The sequence below is a fragment of the Eumetopias jubatus genome, unplaced genomic scaffold (assembly GCF_037043125.1).
Source record: "Eumetopias jubatus isolate StellerSeaLion01/CBP00866 unplaced genomic scaffold, mEumJub1_p1.0 scaffold_16, whole genome shotgun sequence".
Classification (NCBI taxonomy): domain Eukaryota; kingdom Metazoa; phylum Chordata; class Mammalia; order Carnivora; family Otariidae; genus Eumetopias; species Eumetopias jubatus.
Window position 1 is genome coordinate 37,819,138 of NW_028274822.1, and position 13,448 is coordinate 37,832,585.

The following is a 13,448-nucleotide window of genomic DNA, read 5'->3' on the forward strand; positions in this document are numbered from 1 at the left end:
ACATTTCACTGCCTCTCCTAAAAACACAAAACAGAACAACTTGGGAAAGTAAAAGTAACTCTTCTTTCCCCAAAGAAGGTGACAGGCAATGTTTACTTAGATCACAGGTAGTCAACAAATAAACCTATGAACAGCCTTAGAGAACCCAAATTAAAGACAACTGAAAGTATTTACATATTCATAGTTTTGGAAAAATACCGTTAGGATTTATTTATGTCTACACTGAGGGATTTAAGTATGATTGTTCAAATCCTTTATTCTATTATAGTTCTTAGGCTGCTTCCTTTCTGAAACCATCTAATATTTCTATTGATCTCATTTTAAGGCTGGAACACTCAAGTCCCTGAGGAAAAGAGAAAGCACAGACTCAATTTACATAGCAACTCTAAATGCATCACACTTATTTGTATATGAGAATTTGATTTAAATATATTAATATATGTGAATTTGCAATGTGTCTAAGCTGTGGTTGCTATAGGAACTGCAACTTCAAATTTCCTTTTAAGTTTAGTAAGTGCTCACACTTAACAACTGAATTCGGCACCCCCCCAGCTATCTTGAGTTGCAGATAAGGCTCACTGCAATAAACTTATAAACATCATGACTCACAATGATATATGCACTTAACAGAGCTCTATCATGAAAATGTGTATTTTAACACAGGCTCCTCGTTGGTAGATCAAAAGCAATTCAAGATGCGATTCTTCAAAATGTAGATAGAACAACTTGTCAGGCAGTCATTCACCCTCATGTGGTAGCCTCTGCTTTTGCCAAAGCTTATTGCAGTGCAGGTAAGTCACCCAACTACACACAGATACCAATGGGCTCTACGGCTTCTCTGAAGCTGCAGAAGGGTATTTTGTGTCTCTACTGAAATGGCAGAAAAACCTAGCATGTTCTCACAACAGCAGAATGCACCGTGTGGAGTGCATCTATTTCATACAAAAGCAAACAACCCATGCAGCATGGCTATAGAAGTAGTCTGTATGATGAAAAAACTTTTCTTTTTGTCAATTTAGACCGTACTTAATTATCAACATGTGGAGGATCCATTCCATGATCATGTTTCCACTCTAATATGGGCCCTTTACCACAAGATGCTTTGGAGCTTCTCCTTACTGCTCTTAATGTATTATAGTCAAGGCATGCAAGTTGCTTTTAATATGAGCCTAAGGAAATATTTGGGGAGAAAGATCCACTGCAAAATCCATCAAGTATCCCAAAGTGAAACGAAAAAATAAAGATGATCTCCTGCTTTCGATTATACCAGCCAATGTTTATTTCCACTAATGCAGATGGTTGAGAAATGACAAGGCTTAGAGGCGGGAAAGAAATTACTGAATGTTACTGACACGGCATCACTGTCCGTTAACTGTGATCTAGATCTGAGGATTCCCAGAGAGCTGACCCTCACACCTCAGCATCAAGCATGTTGCCTTCCATCTTGGGTGGACAAAATCGGACTTGTATATAAAGAAGATGGCCCTGAATGGGGTTTCACTTTAGAGACTGTAAGTCGTTCATGGGGGAGATGATTATAAACAGAACTTAAGAATTAGAAGGGAACTCTGAGTGTTATCAGTTAGTACACATGCTGGTGTCCCACCGATCCTGAAGGATACGGAGAGGCATGGAGCTATCTGATTCTATGATAAAGCATTCAGGCTGCTGGGCTGTTTAGCAAGCTTTCTGAAGTTTTCTGGCTCTTCCCTGACTGATGCTTATACTTTCTATTGCTTTCAGTGTACTCCTTGCCCTAATAAGTTATGTGCTGAGACACCACATCCCCATGTTTGTTATACATTTTATATTACAGATTTTACAACACCTATTCTGACTCTTGGAAGACATTTTGGTTTACATTTTCTTGGCTGTATTCCCAAGAGCCGGATACATGACCTCAAGAAAAATGAGGTCTTACTGTATTTATAGGAGCCTTTCAAACCTATTATAACTTTTAAAACAGTGTTCTATACGTGATGTATATCCTGCTACAATTTTTTCCACAGTATAGTTTTTCCATCCCACAATGTCCAAGAGACAGAACCTATTTCATTAAAAAGGGTATGACTGGCCTGACTTTTGAAAATAATCCTTTCTCCCTGATTAAGACCAATGTGGTGCACATGGTCAAGGTATTTAGGAACACGAGCCTTAAGAACTACTACCTTCTGGAACATGAAAAACCCTATTTGTTACTTGTTGACTTCAATGTGTTTCCTGAGCTGTGTCACCTGAGAGGTTAAGCTCTGGAGGCAGTATTTCTGTTCCAGGTTCATGGACATTCTCTCAAAATAGCACGTGTTTCTCGGTGACGTCCGTGACAGACCAATGGGGGAACTGCTAGAAAGCAAGGCCAAGGCAGCGCCCCGAGCGGTGGTCTTGGGGGAGCGGGAGCGGTGGTGCCGGTCCAAGGACACGCTGTGATTGTGGAAGGAAAACAAACTTCTGAGGCCTGGGCGATTTCACTACTAAAACAAACTTGGGGGGGAAAAAAAGTGGCAGCTGAGTTTTAAGATGAATCTGTACATCATTAAGAGCTCTAGAAAAAGACCCTAAGAAAAAAGAAGAAGATAGCAGGAGGGGAAGAATGAAGGGGAGTAAGTCGGAGGGGGAGACGAACCATGAGAGACGATGGACTCTGAGAAACAAACTGAAGGTTCTAGAGGGGAGGGGGGTGGGGGGATGGGTTAGCCTGGTGATGGGTATTAAAGAGGGCACATTCTGCGTGGAGCACTGGGTGTTATGCACAAACAATGAATCATGGAACACTATATCAAGAACTAATGATGTAATGTATGGTGATTAACATAACAATAAAAAAATTAAAAAAAAAAAAAAGAAAAAGACCCTAAGATGAGAAATGCCAGGTGCCCTGAGTCTCCCCTCCTCCGTCTGCTCACCAAGGCCCGCACGCTGGACAAAACACACCACTCCCCTTCTGGACCCCCATCTACTGCACTGACCGACGTTTCTGACCAAACTTGAAGGGCAATTTGAACTGCTGTAGATTTCTGTTCCCCAAAACTCCTTGTGGCTTTCTACCCAACCTCTCTCTAGCATTTGTTAAAATAAGAATAAAAATAAAAATGAAAATAAAATTCCCCTTCCTCTCGAAGTTTGTATCAACACCCTTGACCTCATTTTCTCCCTCCAGCTTAAGGGCCCTGCTCCACAAATTTCCCCTCCTTTTTCCAACCATCAACTATTTCTTCTCCACGGACCTTTCTCTCATCTGACAAACTTGCCCACTGTGCCTTGTCTTAAAAGCAGGTGAAAACAGATCAAGGACAACACCATGCTCCTTCCAATCTCACTTCTTGAGGCTGTCAGCTTTCCCCCCCAACTCAACGTTTTTCCTCAACTTTTTCCCTAATGAGTTTGGTGAAGGTGGAATGTGCTCTTACTGCACTTTACCACTTGTGAGGTCATGCCCTCGTCCAGTCTCTGGAATCTAGGTTTATGCACTCAGCATCTTAACAGACCAGTTCTCTCAAGGATTATTCCTCACCTCCTGGGAACCCGGTATCTTTGGCCTCTTTTTGGGCTTCATTCTATTTGATCTCTCCACAATTAATATTCGGCACTGCTGGTGATACCTCTTTCTAGAGATTTCCTACTGTTCATTCTCTGATGCTGAGTTTTTGGAGTTTTTCCCCCCGATGTTCATGTCTTTTTTCTCAGCTTCCTCTTTTCCCTCTTGCTCCTTAAATGTTCGTATTTCCAGAGACCTGTGCTTAGCTTAGTTTATTTTATACAAACTCATTCAATCCATGGCTTCAAAGCTGGATTTTTATGCTATCTTCATCTCCTTCCTCCCATTCCGCCACCCACTCTGGGTCCCATCATTCCACTGAATGACCCTAAGTTGAGAAATCCAATGGGCTCTTCCAGTCCTCGTTTTACTTGACTCCTCCACAGACTGAGAAATGTCTCAGTTGGCCATTCTGTTCCCTACCTTCTGCTTCCCTGACATGTCGTTCCCTCATTTCCTTCCATCTTTCTGGCATCTTCCCTGCTCTTGTGCAAACCCTTCCTTTTCTGCCCAAACACTCAATGTTAGAGTTCTTCAAGCCAGTCTCTCCCCTTCCCACTGAGGGCTCACTTCCAGCCTCAATGACATGGATATCTGGAAGCCCCACAGATGGACCCCTCTAGCCTCTACAACATGCCTGTGTTGTTCAGTATTAGTATTCTTCTAGCCACCTCTTATCCATTCTCATTGGAGGTGGGGCATAAATAAGGAATTTGTATTATTTACCAAATTAATGTGACTGATTTAACAAGCATGAGCACTGGTTTTTACGATGGAACAAGAGTTTCTGAGCATTTCATCATTCAACTGTCCAGATAATGACCACAATTGTACAAGAACACCCTCCTGCTTGATAAAGTCTATTTTTTTATGGAAGGATGTTTATATCTTTGAAAGGTTTGATCCATAACAGTTTAAAAGAATTCGAAGTCCTAGGTATTCATCCCCAATGACTTCACTTTTGGACCAAGCTGGATAAAATGAGGTCTTGCTGAATATTATCACATAAAAATTGGCACTGACCATATAGGAGATAGGATGCATATTTCCTAACTTTCTTTTGAAAGAGTATAGATTATTCATATTTAAAAGCATAAATTGGCTCATACCCTGATTTGTACCGCCAGCAATTAAGCAGTAAAAATATTTCAGTTGAAATCTAAACAGACTTAGTATTTTTCAGAAAAACATACCAAGAAAATGAAATTGATCCCTGGAGTATGATCTTAACACACAGCTTGAATGATAAAAAGTGAGTAACTCTGCCTTTTTAGTAGTTTAAATCATGATCATTAGGCTTATTTACAGATAAGGCACGCTGGGAAGATAAGATGATCAAATAGACACAATAAAAATCATCCAGAGGCACAGAGAGACTGGCTGTTGGGAAGAATCAACCCAACACAGGAGAGCACAGATCAACCGGAGCCATTGCCCCGACGAAAAGCAACTGTCGGCTTTCACTGTTCTGATACCTGCGGTGGGGGAGTTTGCGTGGTGAGACTTTTTCGGCAGGTTGAAGATCTGTTCGCCAGGGTCGGGGGGAGGAATTGCATCTTGCCCTTGCCGTGCTTCCACAGGGTCATACTCCTTCCCATCGTAGTTAGCATCATAGAATTTCTTAAACCACTGAATGAAATCCAGGTTGTCCTGGAAACGCCCTTTCACCAGCTTCTCCACTGGGATCACCTGCAATATAAAATCACCATGAGTCATGACCCTGTGTGTACTTAACACAACCAAAGGGTTCCCTGTAACTATTTCCTATGCGTCCACGATTACGGACTACTGGTTGCCCCACAGCTTCTTGGCCAGCTATGTTTTAAAAGTCACCTTTTTCCCCCCATCATATTAAAGAAAAGTTAAACTAAAATGCTGTAGGTGGTTCTTCTGAATTATTTCATACTTCTGAACAAATGAAGATGAAACAAGAAATACCCTTAGCTGTCAAGAGGGGCTGATCCTCTTCATAATGGATTTAACTACTCAAGCATCTCCTTGCAAAAATAGGCCTGGGATGTGGTGCTCTTTCAAGATTGATGGATTTTCCCTCTTTCTTTCTAACCTTGCTCCAGTGGTGTTGGACTGAACTCCTGTAAGGATTTAGCTATCAGACAGTGTGAATGAGACTCAGATCGATGCAAACGTACACTTATCTAATGGTTTGTATGAAGCAAAAGAAACTTTCCTGTTTGTTGTTGTTGTTTTGTATTTACACACTAGAGAGAGACAAGCATTAAGAACAACGGCCTGCAGGGTGCCTGGGGGGTGGGGTGGGGGGCTCAGTCAGTTAGGCGGCCGACTCTTGATTTTGACTCCGGTCCTGATCTCAGGGTCATGAGATCAGCTACACAGGAGCACCACTAACGTGCCATGGGAGAGGAGAGGGACAGAAATGGGGGCTGCTTAGGGGAGTCCCTGAAGGCATTCTGCACTATATTCACCTCAACTTCTGAGATAGAGCTCGGCTTTTCATGGAGTAACTCTTTCTATGGCAACCTAGACAGCCAATAGATGTTCCCTTTAGAGGAACTTTCAGAATCATGACAGGAAGAAATGTGGGGTGACTGATTACCTTTATTTCAGTGGGCAGTTTTTAGAGGAAAATGGAAAAAAAAAAGGACTTAGTTATGCAAGTTGTGCCATTACCAGGTTCTGGCTTCCTCATTTTTGAGTGGGAATGCTAGCTGAATGTAAGCCATGAGAGCTACAAAGCTGGGGAGTGATCTGATCACTGGTACACAATTCAGACACAAATTCAAAGCACTCAGCTTCACTGTGTAATAACATGAACGGAAGCCATATAAATTAAATTTTCAGCAAGGCTTTGCCACCTCAGGAGCTGGATACCACTAATATCCTAAAATGGATCATCAAGACCACTTAAAAACAGAGAAAGACCTTAAGTATCAACAACCACTTGAACGAAAAAACAACTGAAGCATTTTAGGCCAGCCATTAAACAAAATCATTAGCAGTGGATTTTTCAAAAATGTTTTTGATGAAGCTAAAACTGAAAAGAACTCAAGTATGGAGCAAAATAAAGAGAAACAAACTTTGGGAGGGGACCACATTTTTTGTGAAGACTCTTCCAGTCAGGGAGACTTGGATGCAGATCTCGCTCTCCTCCCAGACTCAGTGAAGTCTGCCCACACCGAAGAATTCCTTCCACACATGCACTTAATAGTTGACTTTTTATTGTGCCAAATATTTTCATGTTTTCTGATTTATAACTTTTGTTAATGCAGATACTGATTTTTAAGTGCCTTCTTAGGGAATAAGGCCCTTTAATTAACATGGTACTAGATTTTGTTTTCTGCCAAATGTTAACATTTAGAACCAGTTTTAGATGATGGTACTACTTTAACTGTTCCAAGTAGGCACTTACTTCTGTTGACTTAATTTCACACTCCCTATCAAAATGGAAGTTCTGGGGCATAAGTTCAAAATCTGGGGTGGCAAGCAAATCTGCACACAGACACTTCCCACCTGTGTTATGCTCTGCCAAGCATGCACAGGGACCATTGCCTCTCCAAAAACACTTGGGTGAAATCAGAGCATATTAAGCAGAGAGGCCAACAACGGTGATGAAGGCCAATCTTCCTGCACCAGAATTTTATATTCAACATTCTTAACAATGGCTCATCCACTCTCTCTGTATATGCTTCCACAGAAATATAGAGCTCCCTAATTTGTTACATAGCTACTTAAGAGTGTTTTTCTTTTTGATCTAGAAGCATGTATAGAGAAATAAACCTATGAGTGGGTGTTTTCCTTTTTGATCTAGAAGCATGTATAGAGAAAGGATACAAAAATGTATAGAGAAATAATACTGTTAATTAGTAAGGAGAACCTATGTAGCTCTGGTTTCCAATGCATATGGAAGGAGCTAATTGGAAATTAACCACAGCAAAGGACAAAGTTGAAAAGACTCTAAAATGTTGAACTGTTAGAGGTAGGTTTCTTGAAATAAAAATTCTGAGAAAACAAGAAGCAAAGATTTTAATATTTGGTAAGAATGCTTTGATTTAGGAAGATATTACTTTAAAAATATGTACAGTTTAGCAAACTTTTCTCTTTTCCTTTAACCTGTCTCTTGTAACAGTATTTACGTTTTTCATTTCCATGGCCTAGTTACTGCTACTATTGATGCCAAGAAAAGTTCTCGGTTTTTCCCGTTTTTTTCTCTTTTCCCTTATTCAAAATTCCTTTCTTCCCAAAGCTATTCCCTCTAAGAAATATGTCCTAGATAATGACTATGGATTATATATGTATTTGCATAACAGGAAGTGTGCAGAGACTGAGTGGACTTTAGCGATAGTCCTTTAGCTGTTAGTTGAGAGATTCCTTAAATGAAAGCCTCCTACAAATATGGAAGTGAGGGTTGATACTTTATGCTAGGCACAGACCCCAAACTACTTTGACAAATCAAGATATATACCATTGATACGTCTTTGGATTTTTTGCATTTTGGCACAAAAACAATTTTAAGGAAAGGCCCTGCATTTTACGGAGGTGTAAGTCAGTTTCCTACCTTATCAACATTCATTCGCTTAAATGATGCTTGCAGAAGTTTAAAATTGTGAATATACTCATGCTCCAACTTTGCTTGAAATTTTACTTTCTTCAAACTAATGCAGCCTGGAAAGAGCATATCCATGAACTGGCAATAGGCAGCTCCTGGAAAGAGAGGAGAAAAATGCTGAGTTAAGTCTGACTGTAGCCAGGTGTGACTGAGGACTGCGAGGCAGGGAGGAAGCCCTCAGCTGTGTGCTCCTCTCAAAGTGCCTACACCTCCCTCATTCACTCAGGCTGGGTGTCTGAGGGGAAGGGACCAGGCCTCTGGGCAGCTCCGGCCACTCTCCCCATTCCTAGTCACTGCGGTACTGACGCTGTGTTCTCCAGAGCATCCCCACATTCCATGAATAGTGAACAGAAATACATTAACACCAAGGAAATCAGGGTAAGAATAACTCTTAGCTTTGATCAGAAAAAAAGAAACATTTTTTCCTTCCGTCTAGATGCTACCTGCTCCAAATCATCAAAATATACAGACGTAAGAGAAAAACAAAGTTTAAACACAAGAAAACCGCAAAACTTCTCATGAAATGTGTAGCTCAAAAAAATACGTATGAAAATACAAATATGCCCAAGCTGTTTTATATCCACCTTGCAAAATGACTTAGGTGAAACTGGATACCTAAACCATCTAACGCCAAAAACAGTTGTATACCAATTTAATTCCAGGTTAGAGCAATGGGGTCCTATATTAACATGAAGGATGAAGACATGGAGACTCTGAAACTTACAGAAGTTGAGAGTCATGCTGTTTATGACTGAGGAATAAAAATAACAGAAATGTTCAATGAGCCCCCGAGGAAATGGTTCTAGAAAAAAGGATTAGTAAGTCTTTTATATATATGTTTTTTATGAAGAACTCTTACATCATGACAATTTCCACTAGAAAATCCCAGCGAGATCATGTTTACTGATTCATATCTTCTTAATAGTTAAGGCTACAGGCATTTAGAAAAGACATTCAAAGCCAGAATGATTATTTTTCTTTTACAAGGAGGAAAAGCAATTGAGCAGCAAGAATGAGAACAAGATGCCATTTCTGTGTTCTCTTTCCTTCTCCAGATCTCTTGGTCTGTTTCTATAATGTGCCAATGATGGCCTTTCTGGGACATGAAAGGCTCCCCTCATCCTCTGATATCAAGGTTTCTGTGAAAAGCTCTTTATTCCATTTGGGAGATTCACTTTTACATCGGAAGAAGCCAACTCATCTCTTAGGCCATAGATACTGAGCATCCTTTACTGAGATAGGAATCCAAGATCAAACACGGTGCCAGGGATCTAAGGGCTGCCTCAACAGGAAATGGTGAGGCAGCTCATGGTTCGTAGGTAAGAGTATAAAGTAATGAACTATAGACCACAGTAAATATCACCTCCAGAATCTTTGCATCTGTGAGGTTTCCCCTTAGACACCAATACCCTGAGCACAAACCAGTATATTCCTACTCAAGCAGATGGGCTCTCTTAAAAACAAAATAAGACAAAAAACACTGGAGGAGATAAGAGAAACATCATGATCTGGGGGGGGGGGCATTCTTAAAGACATAATTCAATTATTCAGGTCTTCCTTTTGAAGTGCCCTCACATGGAGCAAATTCCAAGAGCCATTTGAATAGTATTTTTACAAGAGATGGGGCTGTCTAAACAACTGTCTTGTTACCCACTTTTTGAAGAGTTATTCTTACTTCTGTAATGTTTAGCATAAAATGTACGTATAAAGATCCAGATACCTATGTATTCTTACAAACTAACCAACCAATTCACTCACTTCCCAAATTTAGAAAGTAGTAGCAGCTTTTGGAAAGAAAAGCAAACTTGAAATAGGGAGGAAAAAAGGAAAAACCATTTCTACTTCACCTAAAGAGAACCACTGTTAATGTTCTCGTATATACCATTCTCTCTCTCTCTTTTTTAAATCTAACAGATTGATTCCCTTCTGGGTCATTGATGGTCTCTACTGACATTTTTAATGGGTGTCTGATTTTTATATCAGGCTAAGCAACTTTCCCAAACCAAGATTAGATAAATATTCACATATATTTTCTTCAAGTATTTTATGGTCTCGATTCACATTTACATTCTGAATTCATGTAGAATTTATTTTGGTCCATGACATAAAGGATGGCTCTAATTTTAGTTACTCCAAATGTTAGTGGGAATCTGTCATTTTTGGCTCGCCAACATTTGGGCAACTTCCTGTCTGGGTTGATGCTACAGTGCCTTGCCTCCCAGCACAGCACTGATGGTGAGCAGACATCCTTTTCCCCATCCCCAGCAGTAAAGATGCAGGCCTGTGTTCTGGGCTCTGCCTGGATCTCAGTCTTAATAGTGACAGAAATACACAGGGACTATTAGAATTTAGTCATGGTGGCACTGGTGGGATCTAGAGTCCTGTGACAACAACACAGTGGCATCCTAGGCCAGTGGCACAAGGGAGGCTCTGTTCCCAGCTTCTGGCTTGATTTCCTATTGACTGAGCTACCAAATATTCTTCCTGTAAATGTGTCTCTGCTTAAGCTTGCCAGGATTATTTTTTGCTATTTTCATCGGCAAATGCCAACTGTTAAAGTCAGCTAGGTGTTGAACGTCATCATTTCATGAATAATCTGTATTTTTCCCACTGAGGAAAAGCATTAGCTTTACTATATATTGCTTTCCTAATACATGCATTAAGGTCTCTTTCTAGACTTAAATTTATTTTGGTCTGTTCCAGTAGTTAAGTTCATACTCTTAATCAAATACTCTAATATATATTAACTGTAGAATAATTTCCCTTCTTCCTCAAAATTTAATTGTCTTAAATTTTATCATGCATTCTTTCCTTTCTATTTTTATATGTCATTCATGGCATATAGAAAATAGAGTTTCTTTAAAAAAGTAGTAATTTACTAAATAACAGCTCTATTGAGATATAACTCACATATCAAAGTTCAACTTTTTGAAGTACAGTTGACCCTTGAATAGCTGGGTGCTAGGGGTGCTGACCCTCCCACACAGTTGAAAATCTGCATGTAACTTTTAACTTCCAAAAAACTAAACTACTAATAGCCTACAGCTGACTAGAAGCCTTACCGAAAGCCTACCAGTAAAAGTCAACATGTTTTGTATGTTTGTATGTATTCTATCCAAATACTGTTTTCTTACAATAAAGCAAGCTAGAGAAAATGTTAAGAAAATCACTAGAGAAACTACATTTATGACACTGTACTGTACTTATCTTTAAAAAATCCATATATAAATGGAAACGTGCAGTTCAAACCCGTGTTGTTCAAGGGTCAATTGTATACAATTCTGTGGCATTGAAGGTATTCACAGAATCATGCATCCATCACTACTATCTAATTCCAGAAGGTTTTCATTATCACCAAAATAAACTTCATACCTCTTAGCAGCCACTCTCTCCCCACCCCCTCCCCCTGATCCTGGTAACCAACTGCTAATCTATTTTCTGTTTTTTATGGATCTGCCTATTCTGGACATTTCATATAAATGAATCATAAATTATGTGTCCTTTGTGTCTGGTTTAACTTAGCAAAAATCTTTTCAAGGTTCATCCATGTTGTGGTGTGTATCAGAACTTTATATTCCTTTCTATGGCTTAATAATATTCTATTGTGTGCATATACCACATTTTGTTGATTTACTCATCAGCTAATGAAAGTTTGGGTTTTCACTTTTGGGCTATTATGAGCAATGCTACTATGAACTCTCGTGTACAAGATTTTGTGTGGACTTAAGCTTTCAGTTCTCTTGGGATATGGTACACCTCTATGTTTAATATTTGAGGAACTGCCAAACTGTTTTCTATTTTACATTCCCACCAGAAATGTATGAGGGTTCCAGTTTCTCCACATCTTCACCAATCATAATTGTCTTTTTGATTCTAGTCATCCTAGTTGGTGTGAATTTTGATTTGATTTCCCTAAAGACTAAGAACGTTAAACATCTTTTTCATATGTTTTTTGGCCATTTATAGATCTTCTTTGGAGAAATGTTTACACAAATGCTTTGCCCATTTTTAAAGTGAGTTATTTTTCCTTTAATTGGTGAAAGTCTTTTCTACATTTTAGGGACAAATCTCTTATCAGGTATCTAATTTGCAAATACTTCCTCCTGTTCTGTGGATTGTCTTTTTACCTTCTTGATAGCATCTTTTGAAGCACACGTGTTTTTTTTTTTAATTTTATTTATTAGAGAGAGAGAGAGTGTGCAAGTGGGGTAGAAGGACAGGAAGAGAGAGAATCCCAAGCAGACTCTTCACTGAGCACGGAGCCCTACATGGGACTCAATCCCACAGCCCTGAGATCAAGACCCAAGCTGAAATCAAGAGCTGGATGCCTAACTGACTGAGGCGCCCAGGTGCGTGCAATACACATTTTTACTTTTGATGAAGCACAATTTTTCTTTTTTTGTCATTTGGGCTTTTGTCATTTCTAACAAACCCCTGCCTAATCCAAGATCATAATGATTTACACCTACATTTTCTTCTAAAAGTTGTATAGTTTTAGTTCATACATTTAGGTCAGTAATCCATTTTGAATTATTTCTTATATATATAGGTGTAATGGCGGGTCTAATTTCGTAATTTTGCACGCAACTATCCAGTTGTCCTGGCACCATTTGTTGAAAAGACTATTACTTTCCATTCAATTGTCTTAGCACTCTTGTTGAAAATCAATTAGCTCTCAATGTATGGGTCTATTTTTGGGCTCTCAATTCTACTTATATACCTATCCTTATGCAGTAACAGTCTTGATTACTGTAGCTTTGTAGTCAGTTTTGAAATCAAAAGCAGAAGTCCTCCAACTTTGCTTTTCCTTTCCAAACAGGTATTCTGGTTTCCTTACATTTCCATATTAGTTTTAGGGTCAGTTCAACAATTTCTGTAAAAAGGCAGCTAAGATTTTGATAGGGATTGGACTGAATCTAGAGATTTAGAAAATACTGCCATCTTAACAATAGTCTTCCAATCCATGAACATGGGATGTCTTTCTACTTAATTTCTTTCAATTATGTTTTCTAGTTTTCAGTATATAAAGCCTTCCACTTTTAAATTTTTATTTTTTTAAATGCCATTGTAAACGGACTTGTATTCTTAATTCTGTATTTGGATTGTTCATTGTTAATATACAGAAATACAACTGAGTTTTGGGTATTGATCTTGTATACCCTGCAACCTTGCTTAACTCATTTTTCAGTTATAATTGTTTCTTATTGGTGCTTAGGATTTTTTTTCACGTACAAGATCATGACAGATAAACAGGGAAAATTCTACTTCTTTCTAAATTGAATACTTATTCTTCTTGCCCCATTGCCATGGCTTGAACCTTTAGTACAA

General features: G+C 39.2%; 1 protein-coding gene across 3 annotated transcripts in view; it reads right to left on the reverse strand.

Moving 5' to 3' along the window:
• The window catches only part of MAPRE2 (microtubule associated protein RP/EB family member 2), a 159,467-nt gene that overhangs the window by 30,093 nt on the left and 115,926 nt on the right, over nucleotides 1-13,448 (reverse strand). For all 3 annotated transcript variants that reach the window (XM_028098137.2, XM_028098136.2, XM_028098135.2), the window contains 2 exons: nucleotides 8,070-8,215; nucleotides 5,011-5,224 (listed from right to left, as the gene is read on the reverse strand). In XM_028098137.2, the coding sequence (XP_027953938.1) occupies nucleotides 5,011-5,224; nucleotides 8,070-8,215 (360 nt within the window). The remainder of the gene's footprint in view (nucleotides 1-5,010; nucleotides 5,225-8,069; nucleotides 8,216-13,448) is intronic.